Source organism: Dipteris shenzhenensis, chromosome 9 (assembly GCF_047967505.1).
Source record: "Dipteris shenzhenensis isolate YYH24624 ecotype China chromosome 9, Dip_SZ_1.0, whole genome shotgun sequence".
NCBI lineage: Eukaryota > Viridiplantae > Streptophyta > Polypodiopsida > Gleicheniales > Dipteridaceae > Dipteris > Dipteris shenzhenensis.
Genome location: NC_141604.1, coordinates 26,825,574 through 26,847,155, shown reverse-complemented (window position 1 = coordinate 26,847,155; position 21,582 = coordinate 26,825,574). Strand labels below are relative to the sequence as shown.

General features: G+C 43.3%; 1 protein-coding gene across 4 annotated transcripts in view; it reads left to right on the top strand.

Annotated features, from left to right (window-relative positions):
- The window catches only part of LOC147898448 (TATA box-binding protein associated factor RNA polymerase I subunit C), a 57,802-nt gene extending 48,516 nt beyond the window's left edge, over nucleotides 1-9,286 (top strand). For 3 of the 4 annotated variants that reach the window (XM_087379463.1, XM_087379464.1, XM_087379461.1), the window contains 5 exons: nucleotides 5,091-5,468; nucleotides 7,294-7,377; nucleotides 7,540-7,714; nucleotides 7,989-8,902; nucleotides 9,014-9,286. In XM_087379463.1, the coding sequence (XP_087235589.1) occupies nucleotides 5,091-5,468; nucleotides 7,294-7,377; nucleotides 7,540-7,714; nucleotides 7,989-8,902; nucleotides 9,014-9,144 (1,682 nt within the window). In that variant the 3' untranslated portion in view covers nucleotides 9,145-9,286. The remainder of the gene's footprint in view (nucleotides 1-5,090; nucleotides 5,469-7,293; nucleotides 7,378-7,539; nucleotides 7,715-7,988; nucleotides 8,903-9,013) is intronic. The other variant, XR_015541563.1, reaches the window with a different exon arrangement.
- The last annotated feature ends 12,296 nt before the right edge of the window (nucleotides 9,287-21,582 follow it).

Genomic DNA, 21,582 nt, shown 5'->3' with positions numbered 1-21,582 from the left:
ATTTCCTGCGCAGCATCATGTGCATTTACATTCTTACCTCTTTCAATATGATGGAGTGTCCAGGCATCCAATTGATTTAACAATTTCTTCACCGTGCCTATCCATCTCTTCAAATGAACATGCTTAACCTTCCAGACACCTAAAATTTGCTTCACAACCACCAGAGCATCTCCCTTAATCACGAGTCTCTTAATCCCCATATTAATGCATACTTTCAAACCTTCGAAAAGGGCTGCATATTCAGCTTCATTATTACTACTGGCTTCAAGCTGAATTCCCATTTTCCGAATCTCCTTTCCTCCAGGATCATAAATGACAATTTCTCCTGTACTTCTATTTAAACTTTTTTTGTAAGATCCATCAAAGTGTAAAACAAATGCATCCTCTTGTACTTTTTCTTCATTCATGTTAGTGTTCTTCTCCACATCTTCAACTAAAATAGGTCCTTCCTTATAGGTGAGGAGATTAGCCAAGGAAGCTCTGGTAGAGTTCTCAACCAAGAAGGTAAAAGAGTACTCCTGTAACTCTACTATCCATTTAATCATGCTCTGGAGATGTTTGCACTATTCGACATATGAGGCAGTAGTGAACATGAGGTGAGAACCACAAAAGGTCTGGACTATAGATAAGACCGAAATCTCCTACAGGCATACAAGAGGCTAGCCAGGACCAATTCAGCGGCTGAATTCTTCCTTTCTACTTCACTCTTCACCCTACTGGCATAGTAGATTGGCCTCATATATGTGAAACCCTCTCCCTGTTGCAAAAGAATAGCACCAATAGCATCTGGTTTCACAGATGGATTCACATAAAAAGTCCTGGAATAATCTGGTGGCTTTACACTTGAAATATGAGTCAAGGATTCCTTAACTGCCTCAATCACCTCTTCACTCTCTATCGTCCATTTCAGAGGCTCAGATTTTACCACTTGTTGAAGAGGATACAAAATCTGAGATAACATATGAATAAATCTCGACAGATACTTCACCTTCTGGAGAAACGTATGCAACTGCTTGGTATTCTCAAGAGAGGACATCATAACTAAAGCTTTTACTTTACCTGGATCTGGCTCGATCCCATTCTCTGATACAATATGTCCCAATATTTTAATGCTAGTCCGAGCTAACTGAGTCTTCTTAGGATTTAATTGACCACCACTATTATCAATCTCATAGAATAACTGATCCAGCTTTCCACAGTGCTCCCTTCTTCCACTGTAGACAGAGATGTCATCAATAAACACTTTACAAAATTTAGCCAGGAAGGGTGATAAAATCAAATCTGAATTCTCCTGAAGTGCGAGGAGCCGTTGGTAACTCCAAAAGGCATTTTCTTGTAACAAAAACAGCCCCAGGGGGTAATGAAGGTAGTCTTGATTTGATCTTCCTGGACTATGGCTATTTGGAAGTACCTTGAATATTTCTCACACAAGCTGTACATTTCATGACCCGCCACTTTATCAAGAATATCATCCAGAAAAGGCAGAGGATAGTCGTTTCTCTTCGTCACTACATTCAAAGGTGTGTAATCAACACATGTGCATTTGTCTACACCTTTTAGCACTATGACCACAGGACTTATCCAATCAGAGTAGTGAACTACAGGATAAATTATTCATGCCTTGAGAAGCTTATCTACCTCTTCCTTCAGCACATCTCTCTGTTCTAGGCTTAATCTCCTTATTTTTTGAAAATTAGGTTTGGCACCTTCGTTCAGCTCAATCCTCAGAGGCTTTCCTTTAAATCCCTTGATCTCCTCATAAGAGGTGATAAACAAATTGGGGTATTTCTGCAACATCTTCAAATATCTTTCTTTTTCCTCAACATTGAGATCAGAATTCAATGATTGCTCAATCAACACTTGGGTTGATTCTTGAGAACATGGGCTGCATTAAATCCTCGATAACCTCAAACCTATCCACCTCTTCCTCACCGAACTCTGTTGTTCCCACAAAATCCACCTGTGAATCCTCATCTACCAAATCCACCAATGCTATTGTTCCTTCATCACTTTCTGAAGTCACCGAACTCTCATCCTCATTGCTGGTTTCACTTCTCTCTTCCTCTTCACTTGCTGAATCTGAAACTTCAGCCTTGCTTACCATATCGACATTCAATTTCTTCCCATGCGTATGTACAGAAAATATTTCTTTTTGTCAATTCTGAATTGCACCTACCTTCCTCAACCACAGCCTTCCAAGAATCAAAGGATAGGCTCCCAACCCCACGGGCATCACATGACAATCCACTCGACATGAAATACTGAATGCCTCAACCTCCAGACCAGGTACTATCCCTGAAGTCTTCACCTTGGAGTGGTTTGCCATTCTGATGTGATAACTAGAGGAGCGGGATATCTTCACTCCTAATCTTTCCACACAAGCCTGGGTAATCACACGAATCTGTGCACCTCCATCTATATAGGCCTCTCCAAAACCCTTTCCTTTATGGCAAGCTTCTGCAGCGGATAAAAGATCTGGCAACTCTGAGACAGACATCAGCTTAGTTGTACCTTTATGAGAGTTTCTCTTTGCTGGATTTACAGCCTGCCTCCATTCTTTTTTAAGCTTTGGGCATAGACCAATCATTTGGGCAAATATAATGCCCGGTTTCCTCACTAAAAGATCTTCCACCAAATCATAATCTCCCTGCTCCTTTCCCATGGAATAATCTGTAGTTATGTACTTCCTTGTGGGCTTTCCGCTCTTCTTCTTTTGGTAGGTCATCATCTCCTCAGACTGCTTCCCCTTCTTTTCACTCGGACCAACCTCCTCTTCTCTATCTCTCTTCTCTAATGGCATGACATCTTTAACTTCCTCCAACTCCAACAAGCCAAATGTAACTGCCTTACCTTTCCCTTTTTCTTCTGCAGTGGCTTTACAAATTCCAGAGGTACTAGGCTGACTTGCATCTTTTACTTCTACACTATGATCATTCACCCTATTATTTAACCCTGTTGGCAATGGATAAACATCACCTCCAACACGAGGAGGCTTATCACAGTGTGTGCTGTAATGTCCCCACCCTCCACAATTAAAGCACTGGACACAAGGTGCAAATGACCCTTGACCTCGTCGTGCTTGCCACGGGCTTGAATTATTTGAAGAAGGCATGCTGCCTCTACCATAACCACCCAATGATCTACCTCTTTCCCTACCGTTCATCAAGTTCAAACTCAAACTCTTCATAAGCTCCGACATTTCATGAATTTCTTCTTTTATATTCTCCTCCTTCCTGACTTCTGGCTTCTGTATTTCTGGCTTCACATGAGAGATAATTTCAGGCACATGCTGAACCATTGGCATCTCTTGCATCATTTGTGACAATCTTATCTGCTTCCTCTCCTTCTCTTTTGCTACCTTGAGAGCATCCTCATAAGTGACCAGCTCTTTACATTCAATCTTTATCCTAATCTCCAAGAGGTATAATCCAAGAAAAATAATGAAAAAAGTACACACAATCTTAGATATGAAGTCTTTTATCTATGGTGTATCGGCCTTAGGCATGTTTAGAATGATTGAACATGAGCTGAAAACAAAAAGCGGGGAGCTGAATAGCCTGTTTTTCTTTTAGTTTCAAATGAGAGTTTAATTGAGTATGCTTGTGCTTTCTAAGTTAGGAATGTATTTTTGCATCTTTGCAAGAAGTGGTACATTAGTGTAAGGGGTTCATTTATTTATTAATAATTCATTCATTCTGTAAATTATTTCTTTCGTTCTTGCTTGAGAAAGAGAGAGAGAGAGAGAGATTTTATCCTTGTTTTTTGGTCAATTTTGTTTCTTGATTTGCTTGTTTATTTTTGCTTATTCACCTTCTTCCTTTCTTCTTTATTTCTTGTTTTCTCTCTCTTTTGTTTATTTGATGTATTTTAATAAGCACTAGGTTTGCCCAAGAGACTCTGCGGGTCTTTAGAAACCCAGTATAGCTGCTTATGCATGGGCACTGATGACGACATAAGTGTTGCTTTGCTTGCTAAGTATGTCTTCCTTTTGTTTTTCAAAACTTTTGTTTCCTCTTTTTTATCATTTTAGTTTTCTCTTTTGTTTTCTGTGTAGATATTTGGACTTTAGAACATCAAAATTTATAAATTTGTACGATTGGATATATTCTAGTCGTACAAAGGTATATTGGATGGCACATGGAATAATGGGGCTAGCGTCTTGCTTGGAAGACAGAGATTCTAGTCGTGGCTTGGCTATCATTGATCCAGAGAACAGAGCAGAGCAATGTTGAACAAGCTTATAGCTAGGTACATGGGCCCAAGCTCCTAGTCTTGGAAGCTCCTACTATGGCAAGGGCTTCTAAAGAACAGGTCTCGCACAAGGGGACAGTGGCAGCAGTCTTTTCTGATTGGTCAAGTGTCCTGTGGATTGCTGATTTGTATTTTCTTTTTCCAATTGTTTTAAATATACGGTTCTTTTCTCTAGGAAAAAAAGCAGCAAAGCAATTTGCAAGGTGATACTGTTTTTATCTCAGCAGAAATGTGATTTAATGTTACACCTAGAAGCATGTCAAAACTTGTTTTGCTTATAAAAACTGTCCGATGTCAAAGAGCAATTCTACCTTTGCTGCATCAAAGTTTTGCATCTATATTTGTTTTTATCCAGAAGAATGGAATACTTGTTAAAATTATTCCTAGGATGGAAGGCATTTGAATAAAAATTTAAAGCTAGGCAGGGTTCCGAATGCCTAACTCTGATATAGATGCCTTCTCCTGTTCTATTTTGGGACAGTTTGTTTGTTATCTGGGAAATCCAAAGAGGGGCTGTGGAAGATTACCCTTTGGTTTTAAGGTTTCTGGTACTGTGTTCTTTTTCCTCTTTCACGCTTGGTTGGTGGGTGTAGGACTAAGACGCCGAATTTCAGTAAGTTTTCAAGTTTATTTTTGTTCTGCAATTGATGATTCTCTGTTCCTGTACATGATTTTGCCCTTCTACAAGTACCTCTTTATCATAGGGAAGTGAAGCAGATAACCCTGTAGGAATGCACGTCAAAACTATATAGCTCTTCAAAGTTCTTGTTTTCCTTTTGCAATCAATGGTTCTTTTTTTATATTGGTAAGAATTCTTTCTTCTGTGTGTTTTCAAACAGGTAGGATTATTCTGGCTTGCACGTGTAAATCTGGTGACTTACATGCCTTTTGCTATGGTCCGCAGCCACTAGCCTACTCCAGAACTGCAGAAGTTGAAAATAAGAGGCACTATGGTTATTCCTGTTTCAATGATACCTGGTATTCATGGGGGCTTCCTTATAAACTGAGCATGGACGGGGATTCTACAGACAAACTTGACCCGGTAAGCTTAAACATTGTGAGGCCTGATTTAGATACGTCAGGCTTCACAATGCTGCAGCTGACTGGGTCAGGCTTGATAATGTCCGCAAAGTACAAGGCTTCTATGATGCCTGACACCACAATGCATGAATTAGAAGCTATGACTATGCCATTGGCTTTTATTGCATCAAGTGATGGTAAGTCTTCTGCTCCATTAAAAGTGCACCTTTCCGAATAGAAGCGACACTTTGGGAAACCCAGGACTCTCTCTCTCTTGTGAGGCAAAAAATGATATTTATGGATCATGCTTTGTATGTTTTATTGATTATGCTTTGTGCGATGATGTTACAAGAGCAAAATCATCTAATCACTTGTATCCATCTCTGCAAGAGAAGGTGAGTGCAACTCAAATTACAAGAACTAATGAAGATGCACTGCCAGCGAAAATCTGCATCATAACCAAGTTCCATCAATGTTGCAGTAATTGTTTGGGGCAAGCTCCAACTGAACAGGGTATAGGGAAACTATTGTGTCCATAAAATTGAAGGGTTGGTTTGTTCATTGTCCATAGCATATCTATTTCTTGCAATCCAAATCTGCCATATAGCTTGGGCTCTTAGAAGTGGTGCCCAGTCCTTTCTTAGCATGTTATGGGAATCTCCTAGCAAACATACCACCCAGCTGTACCTTATGCCCATGGCATGATGGCAGCCTGCACAGCCTTATCCATTTCTCTGGCAGGAGGAAAAACCATGAAGATGTGGAATTGTCACGCACGTGCACACCTATCACCCCCCCCACACAAGCATGCGCGCGTGCTTGCACACTTTCAAAAAAAAAAAGGTGGCACACACACACACACATATAGAGAGAGAGAGATGACATGATATGCTGTTGTCAAAAATGGCATCACTGTTTACAACCTGCAGCTGTATGCAGAGTTGACAGATGGCCTAATTCTAAGGCTTTGGTTTTGGCACCCCTTTAGCTAGGGGGTGTGTGTCGTGTATGTTATTCCAAAACCTTTTTGATCTAGGAGCCAACTTGAAGGGCTGGTTGCTACTATGCTTGCAGAATCTGGGTTGTTAAATTCAATCTCCTTGGTTCACTTGCATACTCTTTATTCCTTTATTTCCATCCACTTGTTTTTCAACTCAAAATCATGGGGGCTTATATCTTTAGCGTATTTTAAAGACCCAGTTCTTTTGATTATCTCAACCCCCCATAAATTGGGATGCATGGAGTGCTCTCATATAGAAAGCCAGCCTTGATTTCTGCATTACGAAGTGTCTAATCTCATGTTTTTGTCTGCAAACTCTGTAGATTAGCTCCCCAACATTTCATGTATTCCACTTACGCTTTGTAGACGTACTTTCATTTAGTCATCTCTGTTACCACTTTTTGTCCATATTTGTGACTGTAGAAAGATGATGACGATGTAACCTTGACTGGGCATTGAATACACATATGACCCTCGATGTGCGGACTGGTTGTCTCATGTGCATGTGTGTGAAGGGGTGTGAATTCTTGAATAGAAAACACAGATAACAGCTGGCAAGGGTAGTACTTAATTGTAAAATTGTGTTCCCCTGTATACAGATGGTTTGTACTGGAGGTGGACAAATAAAAGGTCTGCAATGTCTACATAAAGTAATTGTCATAGTTCATGTTTGCTGCCAAGTGAAATCATCATGAATTTGTGCAACATTTTATATACATTCTTCTTGGTCCCTGCGGTCTGTGTGTAGTCTCAGATGGAAAAGAGCCCTCTTTCAAACCTAGAGTGGGATATGACTTTTACAGCTTGCCTTCTTGAATAATCTTATTGATTATGCAAAGACAATTTTTATGTCCTTGTTTTGAGATGAGTTTCCTGAGCTTGCGCATCCTACCATTTGTGTTATGGTCCATTTAAACCACGGGGAACTTTGATTTATCCTTCTGTCTTCTGTTAGTCTATCGTCATTGAGGGTGAATGCATAGTGATTTAAAGTGAGATTTTCTTTGGGTTCTGGCTTACAGGAAACCGCCAAAAGTCTCGACTCACTAGCATACGCCCGACAAAGTGGTATTGTCAGATGGAGCTCATGCCAGCTTTTCTCAGCTGTATCCAGATTTTAGCTCCGCTTGTTTTTCATTATATTTGGGGTATGGATTTCATCCTTGCTGACAAGACACAATTAGTCCATTTATCAATATGTAGGGTGACTCTGAATTCAGAATCTTAACAAGACCATCAAATTTCGATACCCTTAATTTTGGAGTTAGATATTCAAGATGGCTCCATTTGGCCTGCGCATATCGAACATGAGGTCTTGTTAAACACTGAAAGATTCCCTGATATGCCTGTCAATTCTCAACAAGATCTCTTTGAGACTGCAGCTGATAAAATAAAGGACATATGCTCGCAGTTGATCAAGGTAACAAAGAATCCTTTGAGCATGTATCCTTCCATGTAGCACTTTATCTGTTCTGACCTGGATATCATAATTTTGCGCTTTGAAATGCTTTGGTAGCTTGGGCAGGTGGTCATTGTCTTGTGATGTTTTGCTAGGTCCATCTTATTGTGTTAATGTTGCAAAGTCTTATTTCAGTAAAGACCAAGTAGCGTTTGATGTCTGTCCCAGTATTTCTGCCTAGGTAGTCTGACAAATACTTGAAGAGGGAAGGACGTGCGTGTGCTTGTGCTGTACGTGTGTTTCCTTAACAACTGCAAGATATGAGATTTCTCTCAAGGTTCTTTGGAGAACCCTCCCCTGTGATCTTATACAAAGGGCAGTAGAGAGAAGGAAGGTTGTTATTGAAAAGAATATGAAGCGTTGGAAAAGCTGGACAGGTCTGGATTTACCTGAAATTTTACCTGCCAATGATCTTTGCTCACTTGTTATTGATGCCATGGATCTGCTCTGTATTACCAAGGGGAGCGAGGATGTGACCAATGAGCTTGACACTGTGAAATCAACCCTGATAGGTCCAGCTGTGCCTCTTCCTGTGTTACTTGAGATTCAACAGTTTTCAATTCAGAACACATTCTTTCGCAAATCTGAACTGGAATCTTGTCACCAAAGTGAGGATGTGTCTTTGTCAAAGTCACATGAAAAGTATGTGGGATCTAATAACCATGTAAAAGGCACAAAAGTTGACCTAAATGGTCATAAGATACTTTCTAGCAGGTGCAGGTGGATGACACAGTTTTTGGAGAATTTTCGAGCTCAAAATTTGGCTCCACAGAAGGTTGAATCAGTTATCTCTTTGACTGACTCTCTGGACCTGTGGTCAGATAATTTGCAGAGCCAGCACAATGGCAACAGTCACTTTCTTTTCCATAGTATGTGTAAAACATTCTTGCCCACCTATACTCCTGTCATGCCAACATCTGGAGACTCAATGCAGGGAAAAGAGGAGGATGCTTTTCAAAGAGATGATGCTGAAAGGCACTTTACTGGATCAGATTCCCTTCCTTACTGTACAGGGGTGACTTTGAACAGAGAAGATAATTCTTTTGATAACGCTGAATTTCAATATTTCATTGGCAGCAGCAATTGTAAAGTTGAGGACGGCATAGCTGGGGTGTCCCTTTCTAAGCTGGATATTGATCTCTGTCCATTTACCCTTGCATTTAAAGATTTTGGTATGAATGATACCTTATCCAAGTTCATCTTATGGTTCCTGTTTTTGGACAGAATTGTAGCCATCCATGCTTCCTAATCTTTTTTATGATGTTTGAAATGTGTGAACACAGATAACAGTTTGGAGTCTGAGGAGTCAGTCATGTTGACTAATTTGAAGGACCAATATCAGCAATGGCAAGAACATTTTCAACCATACATAACTTACTGTAACTCCCATGTGTATAAGCAAGCTTCACTGTAAAAGCTAGGAGTGTAAAGAATTACGGACATGATTATATGTCCACAGAATGCATTTTGTATATAAGCAAGCTTCACTGTAAAAGCTGTGAGGAGTGTGAAGAATTACAGACATAGTTATGTGTCCACGGGATGGATTTTGTATATAATGAGAAACTGGCTTTCTGAAAGCTTTCTTGATAGCTTCATTTTTTATTTATTGGTGCACTGCCTCCCTGCAATTGTTCCAGTTATGAATGCACTGATACTGTTATTCATGTTTAGGCATTAGGGCTCCGAGTTCAAATCTTCAGATACCCTCCAGCAGCAAAATGCTCTTAAGAGGATCGAGATACCTCTCATTCAGACCTTTCGAAGTTTAAAAAAGAAGCTAACAAAAAGAACAAGATGTCATTTTTGACAGTAACCTGAGGCTAATTGCACTAGCCTCATAACAAGGAAGTCTCCATCATTGCAATGTTGTTCCATCTCAAGAGTTAGTGAAATCTACATTCTACGGGTTAACATTGACATGGGCGTATGGGTTATAAAGTCGAACTGTAAGAAAAGCTTTGAATGCAAATAGTCTCCAAGTAGAGTAAGCTTGCCAGTCTCTCGCTGCGTGGGAACTGAGCGCTCTCACTAGTCCCATATAGTAAGAACCCAAACTTGTACTAGTAATCAATTTGTTATAGGCATTATAGTGTTCAAGATTCCCAAAGTTGAGCATGTTCGACAATTAGAGAGAGAGAGAGGACAAGGAGGAGTGAGAGTAACAGCGGGGAGGAGAGAGAGGGGGGCTGGGGGGGGGGGAGAGAGAGCGAGAGACAGAGAGGGAGAGAGAGAGAAAGAAAGAAAGAAATTCTTTGAGTCTTCAGAAGACCGATGGGTCTATGAGACTGAAAGAAAACTTGATACAAATCACAGTAAGGGTGGAGCTACTAAAAAAGGCATCATCACCCGATGGGTCTATGAGACTAAAAGAAAACTTAATACAAATCACACTAAGGGTGGAGCTACTGGAAAAAGCATCATCACCCGATGGGTGGAACTACTGAAACGAGCATCATCACCCGTGTTGAATCCTAAGTTTGATCATTCATAATCAAATACATCTGGATGTAACAATGAAAAGAAAAGGACTGGAGCGGGTTGGAATCCTTTGAATGTCATGTCCCCCTGGTTGGTGCATAGTCAGTGATGAAGCGTTGGTACTCGTCAAGGGGTGCCGTGCGTCTCAGTCTCTTGGACGAGGCTCGACGTAAGACCAGAGCCACCTTGACTCCCATGGGACGTATCTCGGGTCTAAACAATGATGGGAAGTTCCCTAGAGTGATTTGTGTCCCCTTGATGTCTCGTGTGTCGTACTGTGATCGTCAGGTCGGGGTCTCTATGATGTGGCTAAGCCCCGTCGCTTGAGTAAGTATTCTCTATGTCAGACTTTATTGTAAATGAAGGCCGTGAGGCATCTCTGATCTGGGTAGGCGAGGAATTTGAAAAGCAACCCGCAGTCGTCTCTGAAGAGGCAGTGGTAGCGACCTCGAATCTCGTAGTACACTGGGCATCTGAAAATAAAATGCTCTTCCGACTCAACCTCCTGATAGTCGCACAATATGCATAAGCGATGCTCCCTAGGAATCTCCTTTGCTTTGTCGCTCTCTACGCGGAGGCGGTGTGATGATATCCGAAATTGTAAGATGGAGGTCCGTAGTAAGGCATATGAAGCTCAGTGTTTCACGGTGGAGTAATGAATCTCTCCTCCAAAATGCGAAGATAGTAATCTCTGTAGAAACTCAGCTTCACTGGAAGCTCTCTCGGCTCCAACCAGGTCCTAAAGGTGTGTAGTTGCAAGAGATCCTCTCGAATGACTTGGTTGGTATACGGCCCCATCGGGATAGTGGGTGGGAGTACCGGAGGGGCATCTAAACTGTACTGAAAAGGAGGTACCCTATCGATGTGGAACCCTAGTCTCAGAAGCCATCTATGAGTCCGTGCATACCAACATCGCTCGTCTCCCTCTGCTGCCAACCTCATGGAGGAATCAAGAGCCAACCATGGCAACCTCTGTCTCCCTGATGTGTGTAAGGCGTAGTAAGGCATATAAAGCTCCGTGTTCCACGGTGGAGTGATGAATCCCTCCTCCGAAATGCGAAGACAGTAATCTCTGTAGAAACTCAGCTTCACTGGAAGCTGTCTCGGCTCCAACAAGGTCCTAAAGGTGTGTAGCTGCAGGAGATCCTCTCGAATGACTTGGTTGGTATGTGGCCCCATCGGGATGGTGGGTGGGAGTACCGGAGGGGCATCTAAACTGTACTGAAAAGGAGGTATCCTATCGATGTGGAACCCTAGTCTCACAAACCATCTATGAGTCTGTGCATACCAGCATCGCTCGTCTCCCTCTGCTGCCAACCTCATGGAGGTATCGAGAGCCAACCATGGCAACCTCTATCTCCCTGATGTGCAGTCCCCATATGATCTAACCCGGTGTAGATATGTGATGGTCTGAAAGGCTTCATCTAGCTGGAGTGGAGAAGCACCAAACTCGGCCTGAATGATGTGATGTGGTACAGACGGTTTCCCTCGGATCATCCGTGAGAGCATGAGGATCTACAAGCGCTCCACCCGTGTCCACTCTATCTCTGACATGTCAGGCTTCCAAAAAGGGCTTCCATACATACCGGCTGGTCGGACCAAGGAGTCGAAAAGAAGAGCCTTGGTCCGAGGGTCTTGGAAGTGGGAGTGAAAGCACTATCTCTCTAGCCGAGCCAGTGAGGCGTATCCCCTGCTCAGTCTGGCCTACATTGTTGGTCTCATCGTGAAGATCGGGCCGGAGAAGATGACCCCCAAGTAAGTGTATGAGGATACGATCTCAACTAGTGACCCACCCAAAGTAAAAGTAAACTGCTTCCGTTGCATGTTTGCTCGAGAGGTGTTAAAGATCATGACCTTGGTCTTGCCAAGGTTGACCTCCAAATCATGGGATAAACAAAAAGCCTGCAGTGCATCCAGGTGTCGCTAGAGCCCCTCGCGTATGGACGACAAGAGTGCCACGTCATCTGCATAAAGAAGAATCTTGATAATGATCCCGGCAAGTGAGCAACCGGTCCCTCCAAACGTCCCCATGAAAGTCTCAAGCTCATCGATGTAGAGGCCAAACAGGGTCGGTGATAAGGGACAACCCTGTTTGATCCCTATGGTACTCATGATCTCATCTGTCCAACCTGCGCCTATACGAACTCGGCCTGAGACACTCTCATACAGTGCCATGATTGCCCAGATGCTCTCCTGATCAAATCCCAGTGTCTGTAGGCATGTGATAAGACGAGCTCGAGGTACTGTGTCAAAGGCTTTGTGGGAATCCACAAAGCAATAGTATACCCTCTCCTTCCGTGATCTGGCCTCCTCAATGACACTCCTAAGTGTGAGTATGTGATCCATAGTCCCATGGTCTCACCTGAAACCGGCCTGACCCTCTGCTCTGAGCCCTCTCATCTCTGCGAACAGGCTGACCGATGCATCCAATACAACTGCATAGATCTTGGACATCACATTTCCAATCATGATAGTCCTGTAGTTACTCGGGTTGATGGGATCCCCTACCTTATGGATGGGGGTGATGATGTTGAGTGTCCAAGTGCGAGGGAAGCCAAGGCAAACAACATCATTGAATAGCTTTCCTAGGATCGGGGCTAACGTGTCGATCCCATATGCGATAAACTCAGTGCATACCCCCTAGTGATCCTTAGCTCGGCCATTGTGCAGTTTCAATGTCGCGTCCTTGACTCCCCCTCTGGTGAACAACGTGCAAGTGGTGGGACGAGGTGTGTGTATGAGGTCTGGAGTGGGCTGGTGTGGGACATCATATAGATGGTGTGCATACGTGTGCCAGACTCTCATGTCAGTGAGGGGTGATGGGGACCTACGCTCAAGGAATCTTTGCAAAAAATCTTTAGAGTTGTTGCTGTATAAGATGTGCAGTAGCTCCTCCTCATTTTGACGAAGAAAAGCCTGCTTCTTCCGATGTACTAGACATCGGTACTTGCGTACTGTGTCTGGTGTGTTCGGGAGGTGACATCTGGTTTCAAGTCGAAGCTGTCAGCGATAAGCCTTGCACTCGGCATCGTACCAATTGTTATAGGGTACAGAACCAAGAGGTGGTGGTCTAGTGGATCGTGTGGTGTGGGGGAAGATTTGGAGGGCAGCATCGTGGAGTGTGCGACTAATCAGGGCAGCACAGTCCTCTATGAGTGGTATGTGATCGATGTAGGTTAGGAGTCTGTTTAGGCATCTAGAGTAGGCCAGTTAAAGGCTGTGATCATCAAAGTGTATGTCGTGGTAGGTGTTGTGCTTCCTATATGGTATGTGTTGTGTGGCTAAGCGTGGGGTGGCGATAGTGAAGAATAGGTATGTGTGATCAACTCCTGGAGGGAGTGGTACTACGGTGAAGTCGGTGATACATGAAGTGAAGGTAGGGGATCCCATGATGTAATCTACTACACTAGTGCCCCCCCCCCCCCGTGTGGGAAGCAAGTAAAACCACCTGAGGTGGGCCATAGGTCGAGCCCATTGTAGATGATGAGATCATGCATCCTGCCCAAATCAAGGAGCGCATGTCCATATGGTGTAACAGGCCTGTGTCAGTCCGATGAGGACCTGGTTATACCTGCTCTGTCTAGGTCCTAGCGTTGAAGTCCCCAACAAGGAGAACTTCCCCACGGGCTGAAAGGTTTGGGATATCCTGATGTAAGGGTGCATATGGCGATGTCTCACCCTCTTCTCGTGCCACTTTGGCGAAGTGGGATGTGTCTGGCGGGAAGTAGCATATTGCTATGAAAAGGTCACGGGTGTCTGTGCGTCAGATCCAGATCCACATGAATCGGGAGTGTGCATCCTTCCTCTCAATGAAGATGGCTCCAGCAAGGGAAGACCTGTACAATACTGCGACCTCGCCTAATCCTCGGACTCCTCCTGTATTGCTCATCTCATCCCTGAAGGCTGACTCCCATGTGTAGCCACTGGCTATCGGTAGTGGACGCTCTGGGCTTTGGTGTGTCTCCATGTAAAAGACTATGTCTTGTCCTGTATAAGACTCCGAGAAGTTCCCTAGATTGGACCATAAGGTACCATTACAGTTCCAAATGGTGCAGTCTAGGGTCTCGAAATCCTGAGTCTCATAAGCCCCGTCCCCCTAGGGGATACGAATGGGAGCCTAACAGGTGCCGGTCAACAACCTACCATCTCGGACCACGGCCCATTTCTCCTCCTTGCGGGCAACATCTCGCTACTGCAGAAGAAGTCGTTGCTTCTCAATCTATAGTGGTGTCAAATCCTCGTCCATGGACATGGTGGGATGCTCGTAGAGAGGCTCGGCGTCGGAGTGTCGCTAGTCAAGCATGTGAATCTCTGAAGCAAATGACTAGGGGTTGCTCTCGGTTGGGATCTCTCCCAACACGCCATGGTGGTGGTCACAAAGGTGATCGCCTCCTCCATGGGCGTCGTAGTGGTGCTGGTGCTGTCTCACGTGATCCCTTGTATCTGGATGTTGAGGGCCTTCGAAGCCCTCTGCTGCTGCTCCTATATGGCGGCTAAAACGGTTGCCTTTCCGGGCTCCCGTTTTGCCACGTCCACCCATCTAGTCGTCTCTGCTATAGCCGACTGTATCGTGTCTATCTGTGCATCCATCTCTGTGACTGGGGTCCCTCCAGCACTGCTCTGAGGGTCCCAAGCTTCTCTTGAAGCTGTGTGATGTCGTGTCTGAGTCCCTAGATAAGGGTGCCCTACTTGTGTATAATGCGGGCTTGCTCGTGGGTGTATCGGGCCTGCTCCTGGGTGTAATGTGTCAGCTCTGCTTGACCGGGCCCGGATGCTGTGTATCTCAGCCAATAAGGAGTCCCAAGCATCTGGCAGGGGCCTAAGATGTCCTAGTCTAGGTGGGAACTGGATCTCGAGAGGGGTTGGAATGAAGGTGGGCTATTGAGGTTGTACTGAGGGTGGGGACAGTATGATTTGGGTGGGGGAGTGATATGTAGGAGTAGCGAGGTCGGACGAGGTAATGAAGGGTGGCTGATTGAGAGGTAGAGGTGATACGAGGGGAAAGTACTATGGAGCCGTGGCTGGTGGGGCAAGTGGTGAGGCTACTGGAGAGGTGACCTGTGATGATGATGCAGGAGAGGGGGAGGAGAGAGGTGGCGTAGATGATGAGGTGGATGGTGGTGGTGAAATAGTGGTGGTAACCATAGACGTCGAGGATGTGGTGAGCAGCATGGGCTTAGGCCCCTTTCTTCTGCGCCGCGGTGCTATCCACTGTCAAACCGCTCTGGTTGCTACGTTTATTGAAGTCCTCCATATTGAGTTTCTTTTGTGTTTTTTCCTTGTCACCGTTCCCCTTCCCCATCTCCACGCGTATTCAGATTTGGATCGAGGGGTCTCCCGCCTAGTCTCCTATCCTCATCCCCCTGTTCCCTTCATTATGGGGGCAAAGAAGGGACTGCAGGAGGTCGAAGCTTCTGTTTTTTTTTTCCTTGGGCGAAAAAAAAAACAAGGGGGGAAGGGGGGGTAGCGAGGGGGTGCGGAGGGGGTAGCGGGGGGTTAGCGGAGGAGGTAGCGAGGGGTAGAGAGGGGTAGCAGAGGGGGTAGCGAGAGGGGTAGCACGGGGTAGCGAGGGGTAGCGAGGTAGCGGGGGGTAGCGAGGTAGCGGGGGGGTTAGCGAGAGGATAGCGAGGTAGCGGGGGGGTTAGCGAAGGGGTAGCAGGGGGTAGCGAGGTAGCAGGGGGGTTAGCGGAGGGGGTAGCGGGGGGTAGGTAGCGGAGGGGGCTAGCAAGGGGGTAGCAGGGGTAGCAAGGGTAGTGGAGGGGGTAGCGGGGGGGTTAGCAGAGGTAGCGGGGGGGTAGCAGAGGTAGCGAGGGGGTACGGAGGGGGTAGCGAGGGGTAGTACAGGTAGCAGGGGGTAGCGGGGGGTAGTAGAGGTAGCAGGAGGTAGCGAGGGGTAGCAGAGAAAGGGTGAAGATTGGAGAGAGAGAGAGAGACAGAGAGAGAGATAAGGGGGGAGGGAGAGAGGGGGGGAGAGAGTTAGAGAAAGAGAGAGAGTATGCATGCACACGCACGTGTGCATGTGTGTGTGTGTGTGTGTGTGTGTGTGTGAGAGAGAGAGAGAGAGAGAGAGAGAGAGAGAGAGAGAGAGAGAGAGTGTGTGTATTGGGGGGTGGGTGGGTGGGGGTGGGGGTGAGAGAGAGAGAGAGAGAGAGAGAGAGAGAGAGAGAGGGGGGGGGGGTAACCAGAGTGTAAGACAGAGAAATTGAGATGAAAGAGAGAGATATAGAGAGAAGTAGGGAAAGAGGTATATATATTTATATTTATATTTATATCTGTATATTTAATATTTATATGTAAACAAACACACACACATAAACACATTTAAATTTTAATTTATATTTATTTATATAAAGAAGTCTTAGAGAGAGAGAGAGATTTTATATATTATATGTATTTATATTTATATTTATTTATATATATGTAGAGAGAGAGAGGTAGAGAGTGTGTGTGTGTGTGTGAGAGAGAGAGGGAGAGAGGTTAAGTAGAGACTAAGAGAGAAATTGAGATGAGAGAGAGATATATAGAGAGAAGTAGAGAAAGGGGTTTATATATATATATATATATATAAATAAGTCTTAGAGAGAGAGAGAGAAGGGGGAGAGAGAGAGAGGGGGGGTGGGGTAAGAGTAAGAGAAAGGGAAAAAAAAAATTTCCAAAAAGAGACTTCTATTAAGTATTAAAGAAAACCGTTAGAGCAAGCTCCATACGGATACACCATGCAATGCATGAAAAGCTCAAGAGCCAAAAAGAAAGAATTGGGGCTGAGAGTGCCATCTCAATCTAGAAGAAACGCAAATAGTCCTCACCTGACTGTAGTCCCAAAGGCAATGTCGCACTGACTCCTCTACAGAATAACAACGAGGGCAAGTGGGATCAGCCCCAAAACGTGATCTCCACAGGTTCACTGCAATCCCTCCATGAATAGAAAGCCAAAAGAAAAGAGTGATCTTTCTATTTTTGAGGGACTTCTAGAGCCTCCTCTAGAAATTCCTATGCAAATCTGCAGTGATGAAGAAGCTGTCCCAATGGGGGGCTCTAGAGGGAACCCAAACCCTACTGTTCAGCTAAAACCTCCTGGCATTACCAACCGTGAAACAAAAAAAGGGAATTCCCCTCTCTCAGTAAGAGAAAGAAATTGAGATGCGATAGATATATATATATATATATATATATATATAGAGAGAGAGAGAGAGAGAGAGAGAGGGGGGGGTAAAAATCCACTTGACACGTCATGTTTGACTGGCATCGCGCAAATTTGCAAAAGCAATTCAAACGCCACGAATCCTAGGCCATTAGATCTTCTTGTCAATCCTACGGTCAAGATTAGGCACTCTTCGTGGACCATTGAATCAACATCATGATCCTACAATAGCGTGCGACAAGAGATTGTCTTCTGTGAGTTTGATACTAAAGTTGTTGTAGAGGTGGTAAGGGTGGACTCAACAGATGACACAACAGTAGTTTCTCAACCTTATAGTAAAGGTGGTAAGGCAAACTACTCTCCATAGCCATCAACTGCCCAGAGGTTAGAAGTTATAGATTTGAAATCACTCTCTTTGAGATTGTTGTAGGCCATATGATAATGTTTAAAAAATTCAAGCATTATCATGTTTGTAAAATTTTTACATTTTATTAGTATATAACATATTAGCGAGTGTAATTGCCTTTTGCAAACAAGCTTGTTCTTTATCTCTTAGTGCTTCCATTTCTATTGTACTTGAATTTATAAATAAGTAGAGCGAACTTGGCAACTGAAAGACACATTTTGACACTCCATGTAAGTACAATATTGCAAGATTGGTTTATTTTTAACCAAAACACATTCAACACTGGATGTGCTCTCCCATGTGCTACACCTCCAACACTGATGGTGATCTTTTTCAAAACAATGGAAGGGCACGTTCCCCCTATGATTATAAATTTACACAAAGAGTTGTGCCAACTTTTCACCATATATTATGTATGGATCCCCCCCCTTTCCCCCTCTCTTCCCCGTCCTTGTGCACGTATTCTAATGAGCACCTTCTTCTCGTGTACGCATATTTTGCTTTAGCTTTCCATGCCAACCCCACTAATCTTTTTTTCCCCCCTTTGTGTATTCAACTTTAAAAAACAAACATCATACTTTGGACGAATATATTCTTTCAAAGGTACATATAAGACAACCTTTCACCTATGTCATAACTTTAAATAGAACATTAGAAGATAGACATTAAACAAGATTGTTTTTACCATGTCGATTATCATGCACATTGAAATTTTAGTCAAAGGAATAAAGGTTAGCACAGTCTTGCAAGGTATGCAATCTTGTCACTTAGTGGTGATGTTGAACTTCACAATCTGTGCACATTATGACTAATTCATGTGATTAATGTTTAACCTCACTACGACTTCCTCACATCTAGAACCTTGTTTTTGGCAAGGAACATAGTGCATACCACTCATATGTAACCTCAATACAACTTCTATGCATGTTTACATCTGAACTGTCCAAGCATTATAGTTACTATGTGGAGACTTACTTTAATACCGTATTTAAATCTTGAAGCTCAGCTTTAGTAACTCTAAAACTCTTTCTAATATATTATGCATAAGCTTTTTCTACCTAAATTTTTTATTTAGAATCAAATATCTATTCATCTTTCTTTACATCATCTTTCATTTTTTCTGTATCTAGCTTCAATATTTGTATTATTGTTTTTCTTAATCTATTTTATTAGCATCAACACTATGATTTTTCTAATACCACTGCACAAATCTATTTTGCATGAATTTTGAAGACCAAAACCAAAAATAGATACTATTAAGAAACTTTTGACCATATAGTGCAAAGCAATTGAGAGTGCATAGTACATACTAGAACCTAATAATAGACAATCAAATATCATAGAGAGAATCTCAAGCCAAAGTAACACAATAAAAGAGGTAGCATAGCAAGCCATAAAGTCATGGAGACTAATCAAAATTTTGAGTGAGTGGAGGTTCACAATATGCTAGTGAAATACAACACTAGTGCTTAGTGTAGCTCATGGTATGTCCATATCTCATAAAGTAACCTTAAAGTCCTACATGGCTACAAGTGATTGCAGAAGCAAGAAAAGGCAAGGCAATGGTTGCAAGTGGCAATTAAAGTAACTAATTGAGAAAGTGAATGTGAAGACCATAGGCCACCTAGTAATTGGCAATGGACATACACACATAGTGCACAATGTAGCCATAAAACTATTGTGACCACACACTAGGTTTATGGAATCATGAGGAGGATCTCAATCAAATGTAGCACAATAAAAAAAGGTGACATAGCAAGCCATAAAGGCATGGTAGCTAATCAAAATTTTGAGGAGAGTAGAGGTTGACAATATGGCAATGAAGTACAACACTAGAGCAATGTAGCTCATGGTATGTCCCACTTCTCATAGAGCGACTTAAAGTCCTACATGGCTATAAATGATTGCAAAGGAAAGGCATGGTAATTGCTAGCACAAGTGCAAGTGGAAATTGAAGCAACTAAATGATAAATATGTGAAGACCATAGGCCACAAATTAATTAGCAATGGACGTATACACATAGTGCACAACATAGCCTATAAACCTAGTGTGGCCACACAAAAGGATCTAAAAGACACTACACATAGTAGTAGCCAAGACTAACTAAAGAGGCCTAATGGAGGCCAAGGAAAGCAACAAGATCTATGAACAATGAAGAGGATCTAGACAAGAAGAGAGTGGCAAGGGATGAGGATTAAAAAAATGCATGTAAGGAGGAAATACTCTATTGGAGAAAATAAAGCTACAAAATAAAACAGAAGAATGAATTGGGGGGGGGGCACACACAGAGAGAGAGAGAGAGAGAGAGAGAGAGAGAGAGAGAGAGATAGAGAGAGAGAGGGAGGGAGGGAGGGAGGGAGGGAGGGAGGGAGGAAGGGAGGGAGGGAGAGAGAGAGAGAGAGAGAGAGAGGGAGGGAGCGAGGGAGAGAGAGAATTGTAAAATAATGATGAAACTTAGAAGAGAGAAAGTATTAAGAAGGAAAGTTTGTTGAAAGTCTAGATACAATGAGTTGCAAGGGCAGAGCCTCTAAGCAAGCATCACCACCCAAGACGAATCCAACATAGCAATAATCATAAACACACAAATAAACAAAAAGAAATCTCTGGGCCCAAGGAGAAGATGGGAGCTATAATGTGGTATCACTATGGTGATCATCCAAAAGCTGGTAGAGTGGTCAAGCCTAAGAGGGTGCCAACAAAGTATAAGGGTTGCAGTGGCATAATGCCTATGATAGAGCATTGGTGACAATCAGTATGTGTGGTCCACTTTGGTCTCCTAGATATAGTTTTGCATCATACAAGTGCCATTGTCACCCCAAAGGGCGATGCCTCCAATCTACATAGCATGGAGGGAAGGTTCATTGTGGCCCTTGGATTTATTGTCTCCTTGAGGCATGCTACTCAATGCTATCTAGCTGAAAAAACTCAATGATCTTGCTCTACTACTCCATGCTATTTTGTTGGAAAAACTCAGGGATCATGCTCCGGGTGGAGTTTGGATGTACACATTGATCTCACCTATGTGTGTTGAGCTAAATGCTTCCTATGTGGGATAGCCTCATGAAGGAAAGTGGCCAAGCCTCTGATCTAGGCCAAGACTCTGGATAGCGATCCAAAGCCACCCTAAAGAGATAGTGATAGCTACCTCAGATCTCATAGTATATAGGGCATATAAAACCGAAGTGCTCCTCTAACTCGATCTCCTAATGATTACATAAAGCACAGATACCACCATCTTTGGGTACGCATGTCCCCTAGCCCACATCCAATCTCTATGCAAAGTTGGTGTGATGAGACATGGAATTGCCCGACTGATATCCTCAAGAATGAGGGAGATGGATTTGTGTATATCCTAGGTCAATAAAGCCCTTCTTTGAATCTACAACCAATGGCCTCTGTAGAAGATGAGCTTCACAAGAATCTTGCTAGGTGCCAACCAGGCCTTGAATGTATGTAGCTATCAGAGATTCTCCCAAATAGGCTGATTCACCTTGTGATATGTGAGTAGGTAGAGGAGTGATAAATAAGGCCCTACACAAAAGCAAAAGTTATTAATGTTCAAATAGTTATACTATTCATCTATTCCTTTCCATTGCATTTTTAATAGTTGCATCTAACATTTAACTTATTTTGGTAAGAAGAATAGTTTTCTCTGTGAATGACTTCTTCCTTTTGAAGACACCTCATCTCCTAGGGAAACTTTTGATGCACCATTAATGGATCCTCCTCACATAGTCAAACAAACATTTCCATGTGCTTTCTTGTTTTGCCTTTAAACATCTCCACATGAAGGCACAACAAAAAGGGGCTTGAAAGAGATGTT